Source organism: Tinamus guttatus, unplaced genomic scaffold (assembly GCF_059628265.1).
Source record: "Tinamus guttatus ecotype Peru unplaced genomic scaffold, ASM5962826v1 Tinamus_guttatus_pri_ptg000048l, whole genome shotgun sequence".
Classification (NCBI taxonomy): Eukaryota; Metazoa; Chordata; class Aves; order Tinamiformes; family Tinamidae; genus Tinamus; species Tinamus guttatus.
The window spans coordinates 8,830,112-8,851,501 of NW_028288582.1; the positions used below are offsets into that span (position 1 = coordinate 8,830,112).

The 21,390-nt window shown below is 42.8% G+C and overlaps 1 protein-coding gene across 1 annotated transcript in view; it reads right to left on the bottom strand.

Annotated features, from left to right (window-relative positions):
- The window catches only part of EVL (Enah/Vasp-like), a 69,929-nt gene extending 50,751 nt beyond the window's left edge, over window positions 1-19,178 (bottom strand). Inside the window, exons 1-3 of the mRNA XM_088539665.1 lie at window positions 19,056-19,178; window positions 11,260-11,428; window positions 7,129-7,306 (exon numbers count right to left, since the gene is read on the bottom strand). Coding sequence (XP_088395791.1) covers window positions 7,129-7,306; window positions 11,260-11,428; window positions 19,056-19,066 — 358 coding nt within the window. The 5' untranslated portion in view covers window positions 19,067-19,178. The remainder of the gene's footprint in view (window positions 1-7,128; window positions 7,307-11,259; window positions 11,429-19,055) is intronic.
- Window positions 19,179-21,390: the final 2,212 nt, after the last annotated feature.

The following is a 21,390-nucleotide window of genomic DNA, read 5'->3' on the forward strand; positions in this document are numbered from 1 at the left end:
CTTTTAAGCACACTTCTCTTAATGTGTTTTTCTTCCCTTAACTTAGATTGTGCAGTGTACCAAGGTTCTGAGAAATTCCATATACTCCTCTTAGAAAACTCATGTTAACCTGAGGATAAGGGCACATCAGCAGATTTGCAGGCAGAAGAAGCTTTTAATGTGAGTGCCCATAGTTCCAAGAGAAGCAGCATTGGCTATTTTGGAAACACGGGCAGTGGGCTCACATGAGGTCCATATCCATCAGTAGAGTAAGGAAAAGCCTTCAAAGCAAGGCACAGCTAGAGCTTCTGCAGCCTGAGCACAGACTCATAGCTGGGGTCAAAGCAGACTCAAATGGTCAGGCAGAAGCAAGAACCACCCTACACATGGCAGACCACTCTAGAGCCAGCCCTCTCCAGGGAGGCAGCAGCAAGTTACATCACTACAGGTTTGCATCAGCTGCTCCATGTTGATAAGCATACACATACTGAGATTCAGATCCTCAGGAGAAAGCGCCAATTTAAGACATCTGGATACGTGCAGGAGGAAGCATTTTGTTCCCTAGACCTGCAGGGAGGGAGTACACAGGATTGGGTACCTGTGAATTCACACGTTGCTGCAGCAGCCTTACAGCCCACTTAACAAATGAACATCTGAAGGAATTTACTCCTATGGTAAGCAAGTTACTAAAGGATTATTTATTGATCACTCAAATGGCCTTTTCTGAAAGAGTGCCAATGATGAAGCATTGCAGCAGATGAAAGGAAAAAGGTCATTATCTTACCTGAATTTTTCCCTCCCTCTTCATTGACTTAAAAGGAACAGCAAACTAGATTAGAAATTGCATCACCAGCAGTTCAGTTCTGGGAGACTAAAGTTTAAACTGAAACCAGAGTTAAGCATGAGGCTGGATAAACTGTTTCTCCAGACCCTTCTCTGAGTGTTTTTGGAAGATGTCAGTCAGCCAAGATTTATTCCATTGAGAAAGCCTTTCTTTTTCAATAAAGAAGTAGAAGATTTTTGTATTTTTAACATATACCCAATTAAGCCTGTGGCTTATTATTTTGGCTATCATGAGGTCTCTGACTATAAGGATCAAATTTACAGTAGTTAGCTTAAAAAACTATTAGTTAAAAGTTCTTTGTATTTGCACTGTAAGCAGTAGCAACTTCTGAGATTATTTCGTTATAAGACCTGCAGGATAATGGCACGTTTATAGTTCAGCAATGCTTAAACGAGATGTTACATCCGTCTTTAGATGTTATTAGTCCACTTAAAGGTACAACATGCACAGGAAATACTATTTTAGGGGTTTATCACCTACACTGCTGCACCTGACAGTGTGAGAAACCACTATGTGACCTGCCTTGCTTGGGGCTCTTTACACCAGACCAGCTTGGGACCTAATCAGCAGCAGACTTGCTCTGTGTCCTGTGGTAGGTCCCCTCCTTAACCGAGGAGTTATTCTATGCGTTATGCAGTACTGTGATGAAGATGCTGTCTTTTGTCTTCCCACACTGTGTCCTCTGTGGTGCTGTGAAGTTTTGAGGCAATATCATCAAATAACACAATCATCGCAATGCAGAAGATGGACGCAGCTGACTGACCCTCCCACCAGTTAGATTTTACTGCTACCAAAATATGAAGAAGGATGCGGAGCTACTTGAAGTCTAATGAAAAATGAATATCACATTACAAAATTATACTCCCCAAACCTGCATAGCTTTTGATCTGAAACCTGATGCACTGTAACCTTCACACATATCCTGTTATAATAGAAATACTGCAAATACTTAAGGCATCAAACTAGGAGAGAAAATTTTTGTCAGTGTACCTGCTGTTTCATGAATCAATGCTTTCTTCTGTTTCTCCCCTCATCTTCGAGAACTCAAAGTGCTTTGCAAGCAACTTCCTTCTAGCAATATGGAAAAACAGTCACTTCTAGACTATGACAAAAGCTGCGGAACTGAAGGAAAAGAAAAAGATCTCTGACTCTAAAAACCTTTACCAAATCAAACCCTTGGGTGAGGGGGCTGGAGAAATGTGTGTAATAAAACCCACAATGAAAAGTCAAAGAGAAGACCGCAAAGCAAAGCTGAATATCCTCATCAGAAGAGAAGACAGGAGGAGCAGGCCTCCTTGCTGCCAGCGCCCATCCCTCCTGCAAGGGCAAAGTCGGGCAGGTGCCGACGCACAGCAAAGGGCAGAGGGCTCTGCCCTGTCCCCTGGTCATCACTGTGTGCTCAGCAAGCCAGACACACTCAGAACTAGTCCAGGGTTTTCTTGCAAGCAAAAATACCGCTCCTTTCATTTCTTCAAACTCCTCTCCAAGCCTTTTTAATGCTTTCCAATATTATCTACCTGCTTAGTCAGATAAGGCACCTACCCTCTAACTACAGCTAGCTCTTTAACATAACCCTCTGTGCAAGCTGTCTGGCACGTGATGCGTTCAGGAACATAAACAATTTTCTTGCATTGTAAGTCAGCATTGGCTAACCAAGTTTCCAAGACAAGGGCATCAAAAGGAAAGCAAAAGAGAGCCCTGTAATTTACTGAACAACAAGACAACATTTACCAGCAGGCTGCATATTTCAGATTCTGCATTTTAATCCAAGCGGTACCAAATCTTTGCACCCTGGAAGTCCAAGAAACCCTCAGAGTTGGTCAGGCCAATGTCCAGAGCCCAGCTCCTGCCCCTTGCTACAGGGAAGCAAAGACATTGCCTACAGCCTGCAAGCAAGGTGCCCCTTTGCCTCCTCCTATCTCCAGAGATTCGGCTAGCTCTGCAGAGCAAGGCAGGAGGGAAAACAGGCTGATTCCCTTTCTCAGGAAAGGTAACCACTCCCTGGAGGAACCACTTACTGGCTCTATTAAGCCCTGCAGCGACAGTTACCTTCATCATTGAAGTTCCTACAAAATGATGCCAGGGAAGAACCTGCCCATTTCAGCATAGTGATATTCCCACCTTCCTGTCACCAGTCACTGAGTTTGTTAAATCTAAGAGGATGGCAGCCCTAAGGGACACGACCCTTGTGCACATCCCAGCCAGACCCGTGACACCTTGCACATGGATCAGCCTGGGGACAGGATCAGCACAAAATGTGGTTCCTGCAGCAGTTGGCATGGCAAGGAGGGGGGCTGCTCTGCCACTAACCACCCCCTGGCAATGCCAGGACTGGCCAGGGACATCCCCTTCCCCAGGTAACTGATGCCAGCAATGAAGCCTGACTTTGATTCACGGACTCCACTCTCATCAAAGGAACAACCGTAACGCGAAATCATTTGTCATACTCATGGTCTTGCTAAAGGACACCTTAAACAAGTCTAAGCAAGATTTTGGTCACGAGCAAGCCAGTGTTATTATTTCTCTCATTTTGCAGGTTGGGGCAGAACACGCTCTTCATTTTCTATTACACAGGAGAAGAGATTAGAGAGACATATAAGGAAATCAAAGTAATGAGGCATATAAACAAGCTGGCAGGTAAACAACTGTGATTCGGTCAGACAAGAGTCACACTCTAAAGGAAGCATTGCACTAATCTGGATTGTTATTTTATTTTTATTCATATCTTAACTGATGTTAGTTTGTTCCCAACATGATCATCAGCATCCTTCCAAAACACTAGACTGGGCCAATTCAGTCTAGTCTATTCAACCACTGCAAGTCCAGACTATGGCTTTTATTTCACCTTTCCCAAATTCTGCGATACCAGACCGCTGGACAGGATCCCTACCCAAGACTGATCTCAAGACATGACCAAGTATAGCAGGGGGGTCCAAAATGTGCTCTGCAAATGCCTCTCTCCCCAGTGCAGAGGGACCTCATGACGTGCAGGGCTGCCCTGAAGCATGGGCTGGCATTGCCCGGAATGCAGCAATCCCAAAGAAACGCAGTAAAGAAGCAGGGCAGTACAGGAATATTTCTCAATGCTGCTTCATAACTGTATATTAAGCTGGTGTGACTCAGTGATTCAGAAAGCCAGCAATGCCTAGAAATTACATGGATTGCTGCCACTTTTCTAACTCCCCAGTTTAACGCACCATTCAAAACCCACAGCACGGCTTTGCGAGCAGAGTGAGTTATTTCCCCAAATGTCAGTCTAGGCAGAGCCACTGACTCTGCGTCTGCTGAAGACATGAGGCATTCGCAGATTTTCTGTTCCAGTCTAACATGATTAATTTTAGTCTGTGCAAGTAGGAGGTACCATGAAGGGAGAAGCAGTCAGGAAAGCCAGAAACTTTATGCAACTACTGGGAGATTAACAGTAGCTAAACACGATAGTGGCATAACAGGGATATATGAAGCAAGTAAGCAGCAGAAATTGCACATCCCAAGAAATAGCATATCCTGAATTGTAGAGTTAGATATCTATGATATGTTGTACTATGGATGAATGTTCCAGAGGGAACCATTTATTTAACTCCTAATTTTGAGCTGAGAATTTATTTACCATGAGAACAACTGTGTGTAGAAATTCAGTCCTTAAAGCCAGCCTCCTCCTGCAAAAGCAGCAGAGCAACTTCAATACATCAAGGAATAGACATTAATGCTTTTTTTTTTCTGATGGCTTCTGCACAAGCAAAATCAAATCCTAGCGCAACATGCAGACATCAGAATGAACGGAGTGTGCAAGCAGAGGCTGTGCTTGAAAAAAAATACACAGAAATGTGTGTTTGGGTGAATTTCTATCTGCATTAAGTCATGCTCACAAAAGCATTTGTACAGTCTGAGCCCAGAAGAGCAAGTTCAGGGACAGATTTCAGCAAATGTTTTCTGCCTTATGCTCGCTATGCACTTTTGCTGTCAACTTTCATGGTGAGAGCACAGCAATGCCTGGGAATCTTATGATGACAAAAAAGCCCTGAGGGAGAACACATATCTGTCATGCGCTACCATCGCACGGAAGCACTGGCACGACAACGGTTCGGGGACGAGCGCTGTCCATCCATTCTGATGTTTGCACCTCCTGCCTCCCTCGTTTTTGCTCCGCATCTGCTGACTTTGCTTACCTGCCGCGTGCACTATGCGGTGAAAAGGGGGGCGAGGGCAAGCAGCCCACATAAACAGAAGCTGTGAATTTAGCAGGTCAAAATTAATTGTCAAAATATTTAACATGTTAAAATCAGCTTATTAAACTTCAGTTAAATTTCCTGCAAAAAGAAGCTTTGAGATGAAATTCTTGACATTTAGAATTGAGAAAACTGTGAAATGTAATTTTGCTTTTAATATTATTTTTTATTACTAATAAATATAATTACTGTCAGTCACTTCTAAATTGTCCCCATCCAGAACAATTAAGAAAAAAAATCTATTTCAATTATCATATTATTCTATTAAAACATAAGCAGTGTTAAACATGACTACTCTTGCCAAATGCCTTCTTGCAATCTACTATCAGATCCATAATTTTGAGCATAAATATAAAGGCAAAAAATTCCCGAAACTGAATTTTGCAAAAATGATTAATTTGGGAGTTTGCTTCAGGAAATCCAAGAGAAAAAAAAAAAAAGTAAGTTGAAATACTCTTAAAACTAGATTTCAACTTCTGATAACCCCTTCACAGAGATGGCAAAGCTGGCAATCTTTCAAACTTCTTTTAACTCTTCATGTATAAGAGAAAATGGGTTGCTGAAAATTGACAGTATGCCAGAAGACGACTTTTTTTTCCTAAAAATGAAAGAAATTTTGGCATTTGAATGACTCAGATCATGCCTGTTTACGTGACAGTTATAAACTTAAAAAGGAAGCTCTTCAGCATGGGCCTGATCTTGTAAGGCAAAACGCTCGGGGATTTTTGGAAGAAAGCCCAACTCATCACAGAGGTTAAGCTACTACATCAGGCCTATAGTTATACTCCCTGCAATTGAATTTTGAGGTCTCACTAGGTTGCCTAAAAGGGCCGAGCAACTATTAGAGATCTTCAGCTGCCACAGAGCTCTGCACCCTTCAGGTATGGGCAGGAATGGGGACCATCGGCCTGATTCCCTCCGGAAGTCTCCTGCTGTAGCACAACTGCGGCTGAAAAGGTTCAGGCTGAAAAAGCCAGGATTCAGGCCTCAGTATTTCTGCACGCAGCAAAGAACGCAGGGCAGCTCTTGCTCTTTGATGACTTTTACTTTTATTAACTTAGTAGCATGAATGGAAATTTCAAAAGAAAAAAAATTATACTACAAACATTTTAATAAGACACGTTTGTGTTTTGAAGGAGATATATCTGATAGCCATTTAAAGGATATTTGTGCGTTTCCAAGCCGTTATCGTATGGACACCTAGAGCTATCCTTTAGAGGGCTGCTGTAAAATATCAGTGAGCACTGTGCTGAAACTTGGAGGGCAGCAAGTGATGTAAATCTTGAATCACTGTTTTCAGAGGAAAATCAGGCTGTGGGTTATTTTTATCGGGAAAAGAAAACACACCACAGAATGTGAGTCTTGCTTTCTGTTCCCCCTGCCCAACAGCTGCAGAGAGCCCAGAGACATGTAACTGAGGGCAGTGCTTAATCCAGACATCGTAGATCAGAAACTTTATTTTGGCCTCTGTCGAGCTATTGCAACACACTTTCACAAAACAGTAGCTTTTACCACCAACTTCAACTGCACTCACCATAGTATTTACAAACAACACTTACCAGTACTACTAATGTCCAGAATTTAAGCCTTTGCATCTTACAACCAAGAAGCCACACACTTTTCTTTTAGAAAGCTCGAAGCTTTCTATGGTCATAGCTGAGATCTAATGTGATGGAAAAACGAGATCTGAATTCCACCTCCAGAATTTCTATGAAATGTTGCTTTCTTCTGTTTATTTAAGGCTATAAACTATCATTTTACATGCAATAAAGCACATAGGTACATCCACATAAATCACTGGGGCCACCTGCCTGCCTGGGCATTCTCTAATATGTAAATATTGATTTTCTATCATGATCTAAGACACCATGAAAAATTGGAAGGAAGGAAAATAAAGCCTGAAAACATGGATGCTTCTTATCACTACAGACTTTGATCAGAAGATTGTCTACCAGAGACCAACTTTTCTTTATCATAATGTGTTTTAGACAGATGTATGATCCAGCACAACTGCACCTGGTGATACAAACATCATAAAACGGTAGGGATTAACATAGAGCACAGTGGCTTCTAGATTACCTCCATCCTGGGAATTCATGATATTCAGTGCAAACAGCATTGCATTGGAGAATGTGGTAGCCTCTTCTTTGCTTGCAAAATTCAAGCCGTAGACCTGCCGTGCATCGCGCCATTGATGAAAGGTAGGTGTTGCTTGATTGTATTTCAGTCCTTTCACAATTGAATAATTAATCACTACCTGTGATTTGAAAGACAGAGAGAGAAGGTTAAAAATAGCTCTCTCTTCATTGGGAAAAGAAGCCCAATTAATCTGGCAATGCAGTTCACACCGTGAATCCATAGACGGTTGCACCGTGAAGCAATTTGAGTTTTGATGACGGAAGACACCGATCGGGATGGGGGGATTTACAACAGTTCAAATTCAGCCTCGGGAACTTGCAAGCTAGTTTTGCAAAATCTATGACCTGCCCACGTTTTCCACAGTACCTCTGCACGATACAGCTGCGCACATATTGCGGGCAGATGTCATGAGTCGGTGCCAGCAGCTGTTGCCATCTTTCGATGGAGGATCACACACAGTTGTCAGAAAAGACAGAGTTGTTGGCACTGCCCTTCCCCTCGAGGAGATAAATGTGTGACTCATTGCATCGGCTTTTCCTTTTTCCTCTTTCCTTGCACCTGATCACCATCATCTTTACCTGCTGAGAAAGTTCTCATCTAAAATCAGACAGGGACGACAAAGCGCTTCCTCTCCCACCACCTCCCTTGCTGTACATGTTATAATTTCCAGTCAATGGGTGTCTGTAGCAGAAGGGTGTTTCTATGCAATTTGATTTAATCTGCTAAGCACAGTGTTTACCCTTGGCAGGGCACGCTGCATACCAAAGCACACAGTACACCTGGGAGCAAACCAGAAACCTCCAACGCTGAAGTGTAAGCGTCTCTAGCCCGAACCGGAGAGGCAGGACCTGTTGGCCACAGCACTGGCAAGTTGGATGGGCAGGTCACAGGGAGTGCACCCCAAGATATCCAGCTTTGGGGTGACCATGGTAGGGAGTTGCGATGTAAATTTAAGAGGCAAAACAAAATCCTCTTTCCTCATAAAGAGGCATAGTGCAGCTGAAAGAAGAGGGAGACTAGGAAGTGGAGGTGCCCTTGCCATCAGCTGGCAGAGCCGGCGGCAGGAGGGAACCGGGAGAGAGAAGCCCAATATTATGAGCAGGGTAAGACTGAAATTCACCAGACAGGTACAGCAAGGTTCCGAGTCTCCTTGACTTACAGAGTTATTTTGGCCATAGTTTTACCAAGAGCAGGAACCACTGCTCTGTTTTCAGTCTGTGAGCCCACTGAGGGCAACCTTCCACCATAGCAGCTTGCTCAAGTCCTTCATGAGAGCAGCCTGATGGCCACCAGCACTCGGAAACCTGAGAGGCCCTTGCTTGGCCTTGGAGGGATGGCAGCAGCGACAACAGGAAGGGAACAGAGAGCTGAGATGTTGCTTATCTCCACCAGTCCCAGCAGAGCTGAGAGAAAATGACTTGGGCCTGCCAGCGCCAAGGCCTCAGCACTGCTAGTGGCCGGCACTCCTCCAAAACATGGTGGTTATGGCGCAGCTGCCCTAAACTGCCACATTTCAGGCCAGATTTTCCGTTCCCTTAGGACCCAAACCTGAATGAACTGAGTATGTTACAGCAGTAATAAATTACAGTCCTCTGACTTTAAAAGAAACGTTGGGTTTGCGTCACAGGGGTGTTGTAGCTATTTTCACTTCTGGCTTGGGCTTAGACTTGCAAAGTTCCCTCTTCCCAGACTGGGTTGTCACCACAGGGACACACAAATCTGCTCCACGCATGCATGTCTGAGATCATGCAGAGTGAAATCACTCAAAATCATCACTTTAAGCCCTCAGCTGATGATGACCATCAGCGGGGAAGCTGCTGATGGGGAAGTGGGGAAGCTGCTCCCTGCCAGCTGAGCCACCGCAGAGGCTGATCCAAGGCCCCTTTCTGCCTCTGTGAACCTCTCGCGTGCGGTCTGAACTAACACGTTTTGCTTCACCTTTGCAGCAGGCTTCACACGTTCACCTTCGTGAGAGGCTGGGCTGCAGCTGAGCTGACAAGCTGCAACAGCGAGTAAAAGTACCTGCTTGCCACGGGGAGTAAAAGTACCTGCTTGCCACTCGCTGGCAAGGCACTAAAAGAAAAGGAAGGCTGCACGGAAACATTAACACTAATGACGTCAAGTGATTAAACACTGATCTGGGGCAGAGCTCTAAAACCACCCTGGCCTCTGTGGCTACTTCAAAGCTGCAAAAAGCGACTCGAGTGCGTCTGAGGATTACTGATCAAGCCAGCACAAGTCCAGGCTAACGTGCACGTCTCTGCAGAGCTGTTTATTCAGCGCCAGCCTTTCACTTAACCCTGCTGCACATGAAGAGCATGTCCCCTAGGCTCACGAAGGGGACCGGAGTCTGAGGACCACGCTCCAGTGCTGAGTGTGGTGGCGAAGCCCTCCCACAAACCCCATTCCTCTCTTTTTAGTTTCAGTCAGTTGACTGCAAAATAAACATCGATGAGTTAAGAGGCCTAGGAAGACATTACCATAAAACTGAAATGCATGCAGCAATAACGGGCTAGAAAACAGAAAAGTAGGGAGAAAAAGACAATGCAAGGAGCCTACAGAAGGAGACACAAGAAAAAAAGAAAAAATGAAAGCAGTAGAGATTAGAGCTGTCATACAAAGCAACAAAAATTGAAAGGAAAACATAAAAGGCCACAAGGGTGAAGTCATGAAGATTACTCTAGCCTGCATCTTGCCAAAAAGCATGTAATAAAAGTTAAAACATTTCTATGCGGTATTGTCAGGTTACATATTTTCAGCTAGTTTCTCAGCCCCTCGAAATTTGTGTAGTATTATCTACCTCATTATATACTAATATCACATACTAGCTGAAAATCAGTCCTTTTTAGTAAAAAAAGGCATTTTTACTGAAATTTATCTTTGTTCTTGTTAAATGCAAATACTCAGCAAGTCTAAAAAGTTTAAGACTCCACATGAGAATGATAAAAGGTATACTAAAAACCAAATCTGCAACTTTCAGAACATTTTTTTAGATATACTAAAATACTCTACTGTCTTGAATTTGCTTCATTCATAATATGAGATTTTTTTTGTAATCATATTTAAAAACAGTATTTTCTTTTAGACAGTTCTAAGCAACTAAGGTAATTTGCAATTTCTTTTTATGGGAGGATTTTTAGTCTTAAGACTCTAGAAATTTTCTCTGTGATTTCAACAGCTAGCTAAGCACCTACTGTACTTTAATTACTTTACTAATATCTTGTAATTTTAAAAAGCACTAAATTAATTCATATATTGCCTCTGCTCTCTACTGAGAAAGATAAAAAGAAAGGCAAAAGATAATGCAGGTGGTTCAGAAGTGCACTGCACACAGCTGAAAGCCAATGTGCTAAAGAAACCTTTCTCTATTTGGATTTTCCTTTTTTTCAAACTCGTAACAGCCACGTGGACAGTGCATAAAAGGCACATTAAAATCTCCACAGTTTTGAAAGTGGCTCCACAAGGCTCTGCGCACAGACGCCCAGAACTCGTCGCTGGCGGGAGCAGCCGCACGGTTGAGCCAGATCCTGGCCCCGATTACACAAATCCCCACCTAGCTCTGCTAATGCCAGAGGGCCCATGGACTTAGGCCAGAATAAATCAGATCAGAGCATGCACCTAGGGTTTTAAAATGCATTATGAGGAACTAGTTACTTATCACTGCAAGGTGACTATCACACTTCATGGGATGGGAAATGGAGAGGGAGGGTTTTTTTTATTCCATATAATAGTAAAAATGAACAAGAGGTAGATTAAGGAAAGCTAAGAGTAAATCTGCAGTACAAAGGAAGATTCATTTCACAAGCGAAAAAGGGGGGAAAAGACTGTATTAAATTCACCCTTGGTAATTACCAAAAATTCTTTATGCAACTAAAGAACAAAGAAACATTAAGAAATGGTGCTACAATCTGTGCCCAAAAGAACATACAAAATCAGAATGAATGGAGTAAACAGAAACTAACAGGCAGGTTGCAGAGAACAGGAAATGTTGCTAGACTACCTTAACGATATAACTGATGGTATCAAAGAGATCAAAGGTTAATTCACGGGAAACTTAACACGGTTACTCACTTGTTGATCTTGCAGTTTAACTCCAACTACTCTGAAGGTGTTAGTGGCAATATTGTGGTATATGTTGATTCTGCTGAATCCCTGCTGTCCAGGTTTGATTGGCACCCATTTCTTACTGGTATCGTCATAGACCATGACTGAAGCCCGGGCTTGGCAAATACTCTGTTCACTGGAAAACAAACACAACACAAGCAGAAGAAACATTGAATTTGCTGTCTGCTGCCAGACAAGGCAAAAACAGGAAAAGGCAACAGCAGAAATTGTCAAAGCCATCTAAAATGTGTATCTTATAAAACGTCTACTAATCCTTTCAACACAAGACACTTAACAGTCTGCTTGTTAAATTAAAGCCGGTACTTACGTGTTCATACACTTAAATAATCTCCATCATGCTGTTGTTTTGAGTCGATAATCTATTTTATATATGAATATTATTAGGCCCCAAGGAATAACTTGTATCACACACATTTTATGAGAACTGTCCAACAGTATGAATGCTCCATTTATTTTATGTATCTATTGGCAAGAAAAGCCTTTCACACTTGTATGAAAACTTAGTAATACTTTATAGCTTACTCACAAAATAAACATGACACAAAAAGTTCAGTCACACATTTAAAACTGGAGGCAAGCAGACCTTGAACCAAAAGCCATGCTGGGTAAACTGAAGAAATCAATTACACTAATCCAACTAACGTCTAATACCCAGACCTGGTGACGCACTTAGAAGTCCAAGAATACTCATACAAAACACACAAGAACTCTTTTTTCTTACATCTTCAGAGCAAAGAAAATGGAAAACCATAAATTCATTCGTTTCTGTATTTTCAAGTTCTGTTATATTAGCCATTTTTTATATAGTATTCATATATAACTATTTTTTATCGTGCAGAGCCACAGAAATTTGTGATTTCTTTACATCTTGTTTGCATGTTAGTGACCACTGTATTAGTATACTAGACAAATTGTGCACATTCGGATTCACACTAATTGGCACCTTTTATGTGCAGAAAAAAAAGGCAAATACATTACAGGTCAATATAGATCATGGTTCTGACACCCTTTGGTATTTTTAGAATGCCTGTCAGGATTTTAATCCTTTCTATTCTAAATTCACAGCAGCATTCTTATACTAAAGGAAATAAGAACTTATACTAAAGGAGATAAGAACTCTTCTAGGAGGAAAAATAGATCTTTCAAACTTCAGAGATTTGATCTTTGAACATATTAGTGACTTCCTGCGAACAAAATCGTCCAGGCCACAGCTAAATAAAACTGTTATGGTTTGCATGTTCCATAAACCTTAAATTCATGACCATCCTGTTATCATATGCTCATATGCTCATATGCTCATAAGCTCATATGCTTTTATGCATACCTCTTTTTCTTAGTCTACACTATATTAAATAATTTTCAAAAGTGCAGTATCAAGCAAAACTGCTCCTTTTCTCCTCCTTGTCGCATCAAGTCCTGTGCTTTGGTTTTGTCTCAGTAATGCCTCACTTTCACACCAATACATGAGAAGCTCCTCAGTGGAGCTAAACCATATCACTGCATTGCCACCGCAGCCAAATTGCACCACTTGTAAATTATACAAACTGTTGAGAAACTAAAGCTGCTCAATCCCATCATTGTCATCCTTTTAATGAAAAGGCAGCACATTACTGCAAGTATTGAGAGGATCCTGATAGCTTACAGCAGAAATTTTCAATCTTTCCCGATTCTTGGATCTCAAAAAGATGATTTCCGAGGCAGACGCATACCACATTTTAAATTAAAGCCTACTGATGCTTGGCGTGCTTCATCAGTCACTGCACAGAGCCCTCCAAGAGTCTACAGACTTGCTCTAGGCCTCAGGCAACAGCCTGAAGGCGCTAGGGTTTGCAGAGGGAACAGTGACACTTAGCATACATTTCTGTAAGAACAAAGCAAGAAAATTCAGAACAAGCTATATTTTTATTACATATCATGGAAACCATTACTAGAGCATATGGGAAATATATTTGGAGCAGCCTGAAAGACTAAACATCATTTTATTTATATATTTCAGGATTTATAAAAACAAGTCTTCTGCCAGTTGCTGTTGTTTTGTTCTGCAAGACAGAGACTGTCTTATGATTTTTTTGTTGTACCACAAAGAGTTAGAAATCTTCAGTCAGCGCATTTAAGAATGACATTCTTGTTGTTTAGCAGCTTGTTAAACCATTGGGCGCATATGAAGCAACCATAAAACTTCCACTGCTGAAGAATTTCTTCTGAAAATCTCATCCCTGGTAAGATCTTCATTCCTGACAAAGTAGAACAAAGACTGGAGACAGGGAGATGGTCTCCCTCTTTTTCCCTTCTCCGTTCTCCTTTTGCTCTCCACCTCCTCTCCTCCCTTTCCTTCTGTTTTCCAGCATATGATTGCATGTAGAAGCACCAGTGGATACCCATATCTGGCCAAACCAGGCAAAAGCTCAGAGCCTGCAAACACCTGGGGTTTGTTCTGTAGCAACTCAGCACCAGCACGTCAAGAACAGACACCAAAGCACAATGCATCTGTTCCCAGCAGACAAGCGTTAATAACTTCTCCAAGGTACCAGATGAGGGTATGCACTTTTACTGACATATTTACCCAGGAAATACCTGTGCATTACTGATTCTGAAGCAAACTGGTATCTTGTGGCATATCTCCTATGTCTGTAGTCTGAGATTTGAATTCCCTCCATCGTGCCTGTGCCTAAACCACTTGTGAGAGCAAGAGCCACACCAGACAGGCCGGAGTAAGTTCTCCAGATGATGGGGACAACACTCATCCTACCTGGTTTTAAGAACAGGGAGAAAGGGAAAAAAAATACACCAGAAAAAAAAATTAACACTGGATTTTCTTTGGCATGTGGATGTGGAAAGGCTGAAAACAGTCTACAGTTGTGTAGCTGGGTGCTGCTCACCTACCTGCATCTAGTCCCAGCTGCAGGTCTAGAGCTGCTGGAAAGTGAAAGGCTGCCCAGGGCCACAGCAGCCCCTACCCTGCTGAGCCCGGGAACCCACGGTTATGCAGGGCTCCTTAGTTAGTTAAAAGTAATTCAGTTATCTTTACTTACAACAAAGACAGTGCACCTAACTGTATCGAATAAGGGTCAAATCTTGGCATTATTTTTAATACCACATCTGGATTCCAATGTATATGACAACTTGGCTGTCAAGAGCCACAGGGAGGAAAAAATAAAACACTACAATCCCTTGATGGAAATATAGATGTAGGTCCCCGGAGCAATATTTAATGCATGACATCCAATTGTCACCGTAACATAAAGCAACACATCAAGCTCAATTCCTGCCCTCCCTGCAGTCAATGGAAGTTTTTCATCATTCATTTAAATGGAAACAGGATTAAGCCTGTTATCTGGCCTCCAGTGAAACAACAGAAAGGAACATAAACCAAGCACAAGGGGTATCCTTTCCTGCAAAGCACTTCATCAATCTTTCAAAGCCTAAAAGGCCTCCAGGGACCCTTTTCTCGCTGACTATCTCACCCTACACGGAGGTGCAGCTCTTTATGCCTGAAGATTCTGTCCTCATCCTCCCCCCAAAAACGACAACTATCTCAGCACCACATTATGGGCCTTCCCTGCAAATGGTTCAGAAAACATTTGATCCAGCTCTTATAGAGGTCAATGAGGATCTTTCTGCTACACTCTGTGGATTACATTGTTTTAAATATAAATCAAATAAAATTGGTTTCAGAAAGCTCCAGCAAATTTTTCTCTTTTTTTGTAGAACATGCATCATTGATACTTATGTCAACTACACATATCAGGCAATAAAAGAGGTTTTAGTCACACTGTTGTGCATACTCAGTATTCCTTTTTCATAATAAATGTCTGGTAAGTATTATTTATACCCAAGTCAAGATTGTAGGATTGTAGCTTCAAGAACTTGTCTGTTTTCCTAAGAATATACATAAGTTATTGAAAATAGATATATGTTGGAGTAGATTCATCAAGTTTCACACATCATTCCAAACATTAGTAATTTCCCCACTCATATTTTAAGTTACGTTAACATGCAAGCTGTCAGACTTCTTTTATCTGACTGGGTTTCCACCATAGACCACTATAGGAAAGATAAAAATTCCATCATGGACAGGTCTTATTACAAAGTAGTTCAGGCTCCACAAGAGCACTGCCATGCATACACCCTTAAGATTAAAACCAATGAGCTGCAACATGCTGTAAGGATGATTTGAGGCATCTTATTTACATTGCGGGGGAAAGCAGGAATCTGCTTAGGTACCCCTGGACATCTGAATCCTAATGCCCTTCTTTATCCCATCTGAAAGCATTTTCTCCTGAGTGCTCCTCATCTGTGGGATGGTGAACCTCCGCAACAGGACTTTGAGGGTAGAACAATTGTGCTTAACTGCATAGATAAGCACATATCTGCATAGACAGAAGAAGACTAGGAAATCCTTGACAGCTGGTTCCTAATATCCAGCATCCATCATTGAGATTTAGACTGCTTCAGTCCAGCAAATTCGATGCTTATCCTAAAAATCTGAGCAGTTCTGTCTTAAGTTGGTCTCCAAATCCGATGAAGTTCTTAGCCTTGTAATACTTTTTGTTAAAAACAAAGAAACAAACAAACTTGTTGCTGATACTGCTTGCTTTACTTTGTGTGGCCCATTTCTACCAACTCTGTTTTGACTTGCCTTTTTTTGCATTTGTCTTTACTGCAGTGTGAGTTACCGAACTTGCAGTCAACCCTTCCTGAAGTGGCCTCACTTCAGGGAGAGCAGGAGGGCAAAAGGGAACTTGGGCTATATGGGATGCTTGGTCCAGCAATAAACACTTGCTGCATCCTTATATTGCTAGCTCCAGTACCAACAGCATTTCCATCCCCAAGTGACTCACTTCAAGCTTAGAGGTACATTCCTGAACATACATTTAAAAGCACAGAGACTACTGCATTTGGATACAGTCAGAGATGGGCGAGATAACTCTGCAGCCATTTAGTGCAGCTCACTCTATAACTGTCCACTGAGCCTGACTGCAAAAAGTCACAGTCGTGTGGTTAAACCTGACATGCAAAACTTATATGTTGATGCTGAACTAAGAAGCTGACAGAATTCTCCCCGTTGGCTCTGAAATAGCCAGCATAAATACAGAATCCTGTATACTGAGATGTGTGGTCTGTGTGACGTGCATCAGAGTTAACCTCAAAACCAGCAAGCCAGCGGTCATCCTCCTGCAGCATTTAAAGCGACCTGCAAGCTCTGAAGGACTGATAGGCTGATCAGAATTTATGTGGTTTCATTACCACAAACTGGGGTGCAGGGAAAGAATTTCAATTGCCCCCTTTGAGAAGCAGCGATGTTTGTTTCCATCTGGATACTGAATCTACAGAAGAAAAATCCCGGGGGCCCTCTGGAGAGGAAACAGGCCATTCAGGCTCATATATCTGAAATCTTAGCTCATTACTGATACAACTTGCGCAAGCAGTGACCTCTTGCCATGCTCCACAAGCCTCTGCACCCGAGATTCGCTGCCGGCTCTGCTCAGGACCCGCTGCTGGCTGGGAGCCCCATTTCTGCAACACCACATCAGCCTTGTGACCCCGGCTGCTTCGAACCCAGCTCCCTGTGCTGCCAGCAGTCAGGAGTGCCCATGCCACAGTCCTTCCCTGGGCAGTGCCAAGCTCAACAAAGCCACAAAACTGCATCCTCAAACTACAGCACTGGGACAGTGCAAACCTACATGGGTTTGCACCACCACCCATGATGCCTCTGTTGTCCCCACAAGGAGACCGGTTTGCAGGAGAGCTGCTATACTCGGTCTCCTGTGCTCCTCGCCAGGATGCGTATGGAGAGATGCCATCGGAGCACGGCTCCGGACATGTCACCACTGGGAGCGGAGCCCTTGGTACTGAGCATCTGCCTGCAGGCACCTGGCCCGGGCATCTTCTCCACTGCTGAACTCCAGCATCTAAACAGTTTGATATTAATAATTACAAGAAAATAGTTCATCTACAATTCCTCCTTCATAAGTAGCTCTCAGAAAGATGGGCAGTGTTAAATAAATCAAAAGCCAAGACACGCCTGCAAAACAAAGGCATATTCTACAGAATGGCAAATGGAAATACCAGGTACCTACAGCAGGAATGAGCATAAGACAAGCAGCAGTTCCCCTCCATAAGAAGGAGTATTTAAGGATTATTCTTCTTTCTGCTAGCAATGAGACATTCATTTGAGATATCCCTATTTTACTGGCCTACCCACTGGGAAGTGCCACATCCAGTAGCTGCTCGTTGCAGACATCCATTTCAGATATTTCAGATGGAAACCAAAAAAGAGACACCCCAAGAGGCACCCAGCTCACACAGAGCCAGGACTCTGGGAGATTAGCTGCTAAATGTGGGGAAAATCATGCAGGCCTGGCACAATCAAAGAAACTTATATATCTTTCTGTCACACCTCAGTGCTCTTGAGCAGGGGAGATGCAAGTAGGCAGAAATACAAAGAATAAATAACGCATACAAAAACCCAGTGCAGGAAAAGCGCAGTTTCACATCACCCCGATTGTCACTGCAGAGTCGTTCAGTCCTGCAGTGCCCCCGGCAAAAGCCAGCGGAGAGTCCGGCCTTCTCCACGTCCAATGTGACACCAAAATACCCCATCTGCCTGTTGGTGCACATCTAGAGCTGCAGAGCTGCCGCAGATTTACGCCTTTGTAAGCCAGCACATCTGTTAAACTTATATTCCTGAGAATTCCATACTACTTGGTGGAGTTAATTTTAACTCACCACTGTCTGGTATGTTTTGCAAATTAAAGCAAAAGTAGCTAAACTGTCCTCAGGGAAACACCACTCATCATTATCTCAACTCAACACCTTTAAAACACTTTAGCAGAACTGCTTTGCAGTGCAAGTACAGTGATTCATAGTGAGAAACACCATCAGGGCCACGGAGCCCCACTATCAGAAACAGGGCAGGAGAAGAAAGAAACTTTCCCTTGAACTTGGACCTGTTCTAACAAGGCATGGTGCCTCCTGTCTCCTAACGGAGAAGCTCTGCTGCTCCCTCAATGCTCTAAATTATGCAACGTTTCTTTCTACAGTGAAGAGAGGTTGGGTTTGCCCACTGTCTTCAAGATACTCTTCAGAAGTTCATCAAAACAAATATAAATATTCACAAGTTCCTAAAAGTAAACATTAAGTGCCCTGGGGAGACACTGTGAACTCAGTTAGTGTATAAACACACATTAAGACAAAACAGTAAAAATCAACTTTACTCAACCAAGCTGCTATTAATATAAACTATTTCTCTTCACCATTAAATTACAGAAATAAAAACAAGAAGTAACTCCTCTTGTAAAAAACACTGCATGCAAAACCTGACACAGAAGTGTCAAATGATACATGACGGAGTGCTCTCAGTCATGAACCAGTCAGAAGCACACTTCAATAGAACAATTTTAAACAACAGTTGTAAAGGTCATAGTCATAACTAATAACCAGAGAGGTTACAACAAATCAACATGAAGATCTTTTACTAGAGACCAAAGAAATGCAAACAAATGTGGGACAATTCCTCGGGTTTCACTGGAGTCACACTGGGAATAAACGCAGCTCAAAGAATCAAGTCAGTTGTTCCCTCACTATCAGAAGCAGCATATTAATATATTATTGACATAAAAACTTAACTAACATTTTATAAAATTATACATTATTGTATGATGTGCATGACATTTCCTTTCTGTTCTCTCCCATAAACTCCGTTCAACCAGATTACTGACATTAAGTCCTCAGGTACTTACACGCCTGCCATTGAGGAATAGCTGGTCAGGTAATCCCAGAATAGCTTAGGTTCAAATCCGGCACATGCGCTGGAAGATGAATAGCCTATTTCACCAGATTACAGAGAAGAACACAAATTTGGCAGCGAGACAACTGGAGTCTATACGAAGGCTTATAACCAAAACAGGAAAAGGAAGCTTTATGAAGAGAGCAAAAGGGCAGGAAGCAACACTTGCATGGGAGGGGCAGGGAAAGGGACTGTGAAGAAGTAATGTATTATTTCTTTCAGCTGATTTACTGAACAAAAGTCCAAACGATATGGATTAAGATTAGATGGGTGGCCTTTTCCTCATTGGCAGTGTGGATATTAAAATCCTCTCACTTATTTTTCCAAGGCACAGGCTCACTCTCCAAGAAAAAGCAAAAGCAAACAAACCTAAGACCCAGAAAAATCACCATTAGTCATTCACTGCAGGGAAACAAGTGAGCACGGTGCATAACCAAGCCCAGAGGCCCCGTGCACCCCGAGGGCTCCTCTCCCGCCTCGTGGCAGGTCTTGCACCCCCAGAAGCTGAACGAGAGCGGCCCCGTGGCCAAACTGCTACACGCTGCCCCTCGGCTAACGTGGCAATAGAGCTTGGGGCTCCAGCTGGTACCCGCTTAACTCAGGGTCCAGACAGAGCAAATACATGTGTATATCTTTTTCCAGTCTGTTTCTGACCCTTTAGTCCTATTCAGGGCATCACTAGCAATACAGTAACTGAGAAATCCTCATTTGCTCCAAAGGAGGTGATCAATCAGGTCAGGCCTAGAGAGGGGCATTTTACAAACTATTTGCTCTGTGGGTTGTACGTAAGCAGTGCCATGGGCAACGTGAGCGAGCTCTAGCCTGGGTAAACAGCCAGGCAGCAACGTGGAGAGTGCAGAGATGAGATGCAGGCACTTGTTCCCTGGGTTCCTGCATGCCCTGCGCTAAATCTCCCAAAAACTGCAGCGCAGGATTTGGCTTGCAGCAAATGCAGTCGAGATCTCAGTCAGAAGCACCGGGATAACCTTATTTCACAGCTTCTGCTGTAGAAAATTTGCCACCTGCTATTGCTTTCATACACTTTGTTCTATATACTCTCTTGTCTATTTGTTAATTAGCACGTTTACTAAAACTAAGCCTCCTTGACCATGCCCTGCCTGCAGGAGACCTCTGAGGCTCCAAGGCTTCATCTCCATCCCGCCGCGAGCTGCAGGCACGTGCTGGTAGTGGGGAGAAGGTCGGGTCTGCCCTGCAGCAATGCTCTCCCCTTCTGGCCACCTCCAGTCTCTGGTTTACCTGCACGGCTGCTCTGCAAACTGGGCAATGACATTTGGGCATGACAGCTAGGCGGTCTATTAACAGCAATTGGAATTTTGAAAACTTATGAAAAATAACTGAAAAAAACATGCAGCAAAAGCAACACAGCAGAGGTTATGGAGTGCAGAATACCAATTTAATATTTCAGTGCTACCTCTCCTAGGGTAAAACAGCACTTTTGACGGGCTAAGTGTGAGCGGTGAGCCTTTCTGACGTTCATTTTTCTTGGGTTCCTTTTTCTCCCCATTCCTTGGCTTGCTAAACTTGTAAATGCAGACACATGGCAAAGTTAGCACAGTCTGGCCAACTTTAGCTTAGCCTAAGGGTTCATCGTGGTATGAACAGATTAATAGCAGAGGGAAAACCTAATGCAAGGTTAAGATGATAGAGAAAACTCAAAAGACTCATATGTGTTGTGATTTTAAGTAGAAAGGGTTGGGATTTTCTTGCCATTTCCACTTGAAATTATATCTGTATTTTTCTATGGGTGTTTACCAGTTCTCTTTATGTATCTAAATGCGTCACCTGTTATGTGTGATGTACAGTGCAAATATAAAATGAAAACGACCACAGAATAAAACTGTTTTTGCAGAGCTCCTAACTGCCTTTCCTTAGTCCAGGTCATCAGAAGCTCTCCCTCCCTCAGGATTTAGACAGAAAAGCAGAGAAAGAAAATGCAAAGGGGCCAAAATACAAGAATGATTCTTCGCTATAATAAAATCTGATTGATTAAAGCTTATATGGGAACTAACATTGTCCTTTAGTATCACTTTTTAAACCTACATTGCTTAAAATGACATTTGCCCATGACAACATCTGAACTGCCCCATGATGTGACCACAGTAAATTAAGGCAGACTATATATGCAGAGTGCGTGGGAAGAGGGAAGGAAGGGTCTCACCCGGCTGTGGGTCACTAGCATTTGCTGAACTACATTGAACCTCCCCCAGCATTACACAAACCACGCACAGATTGCATAACCAACCAGAACCCAGTTCCCTACAGCTCCA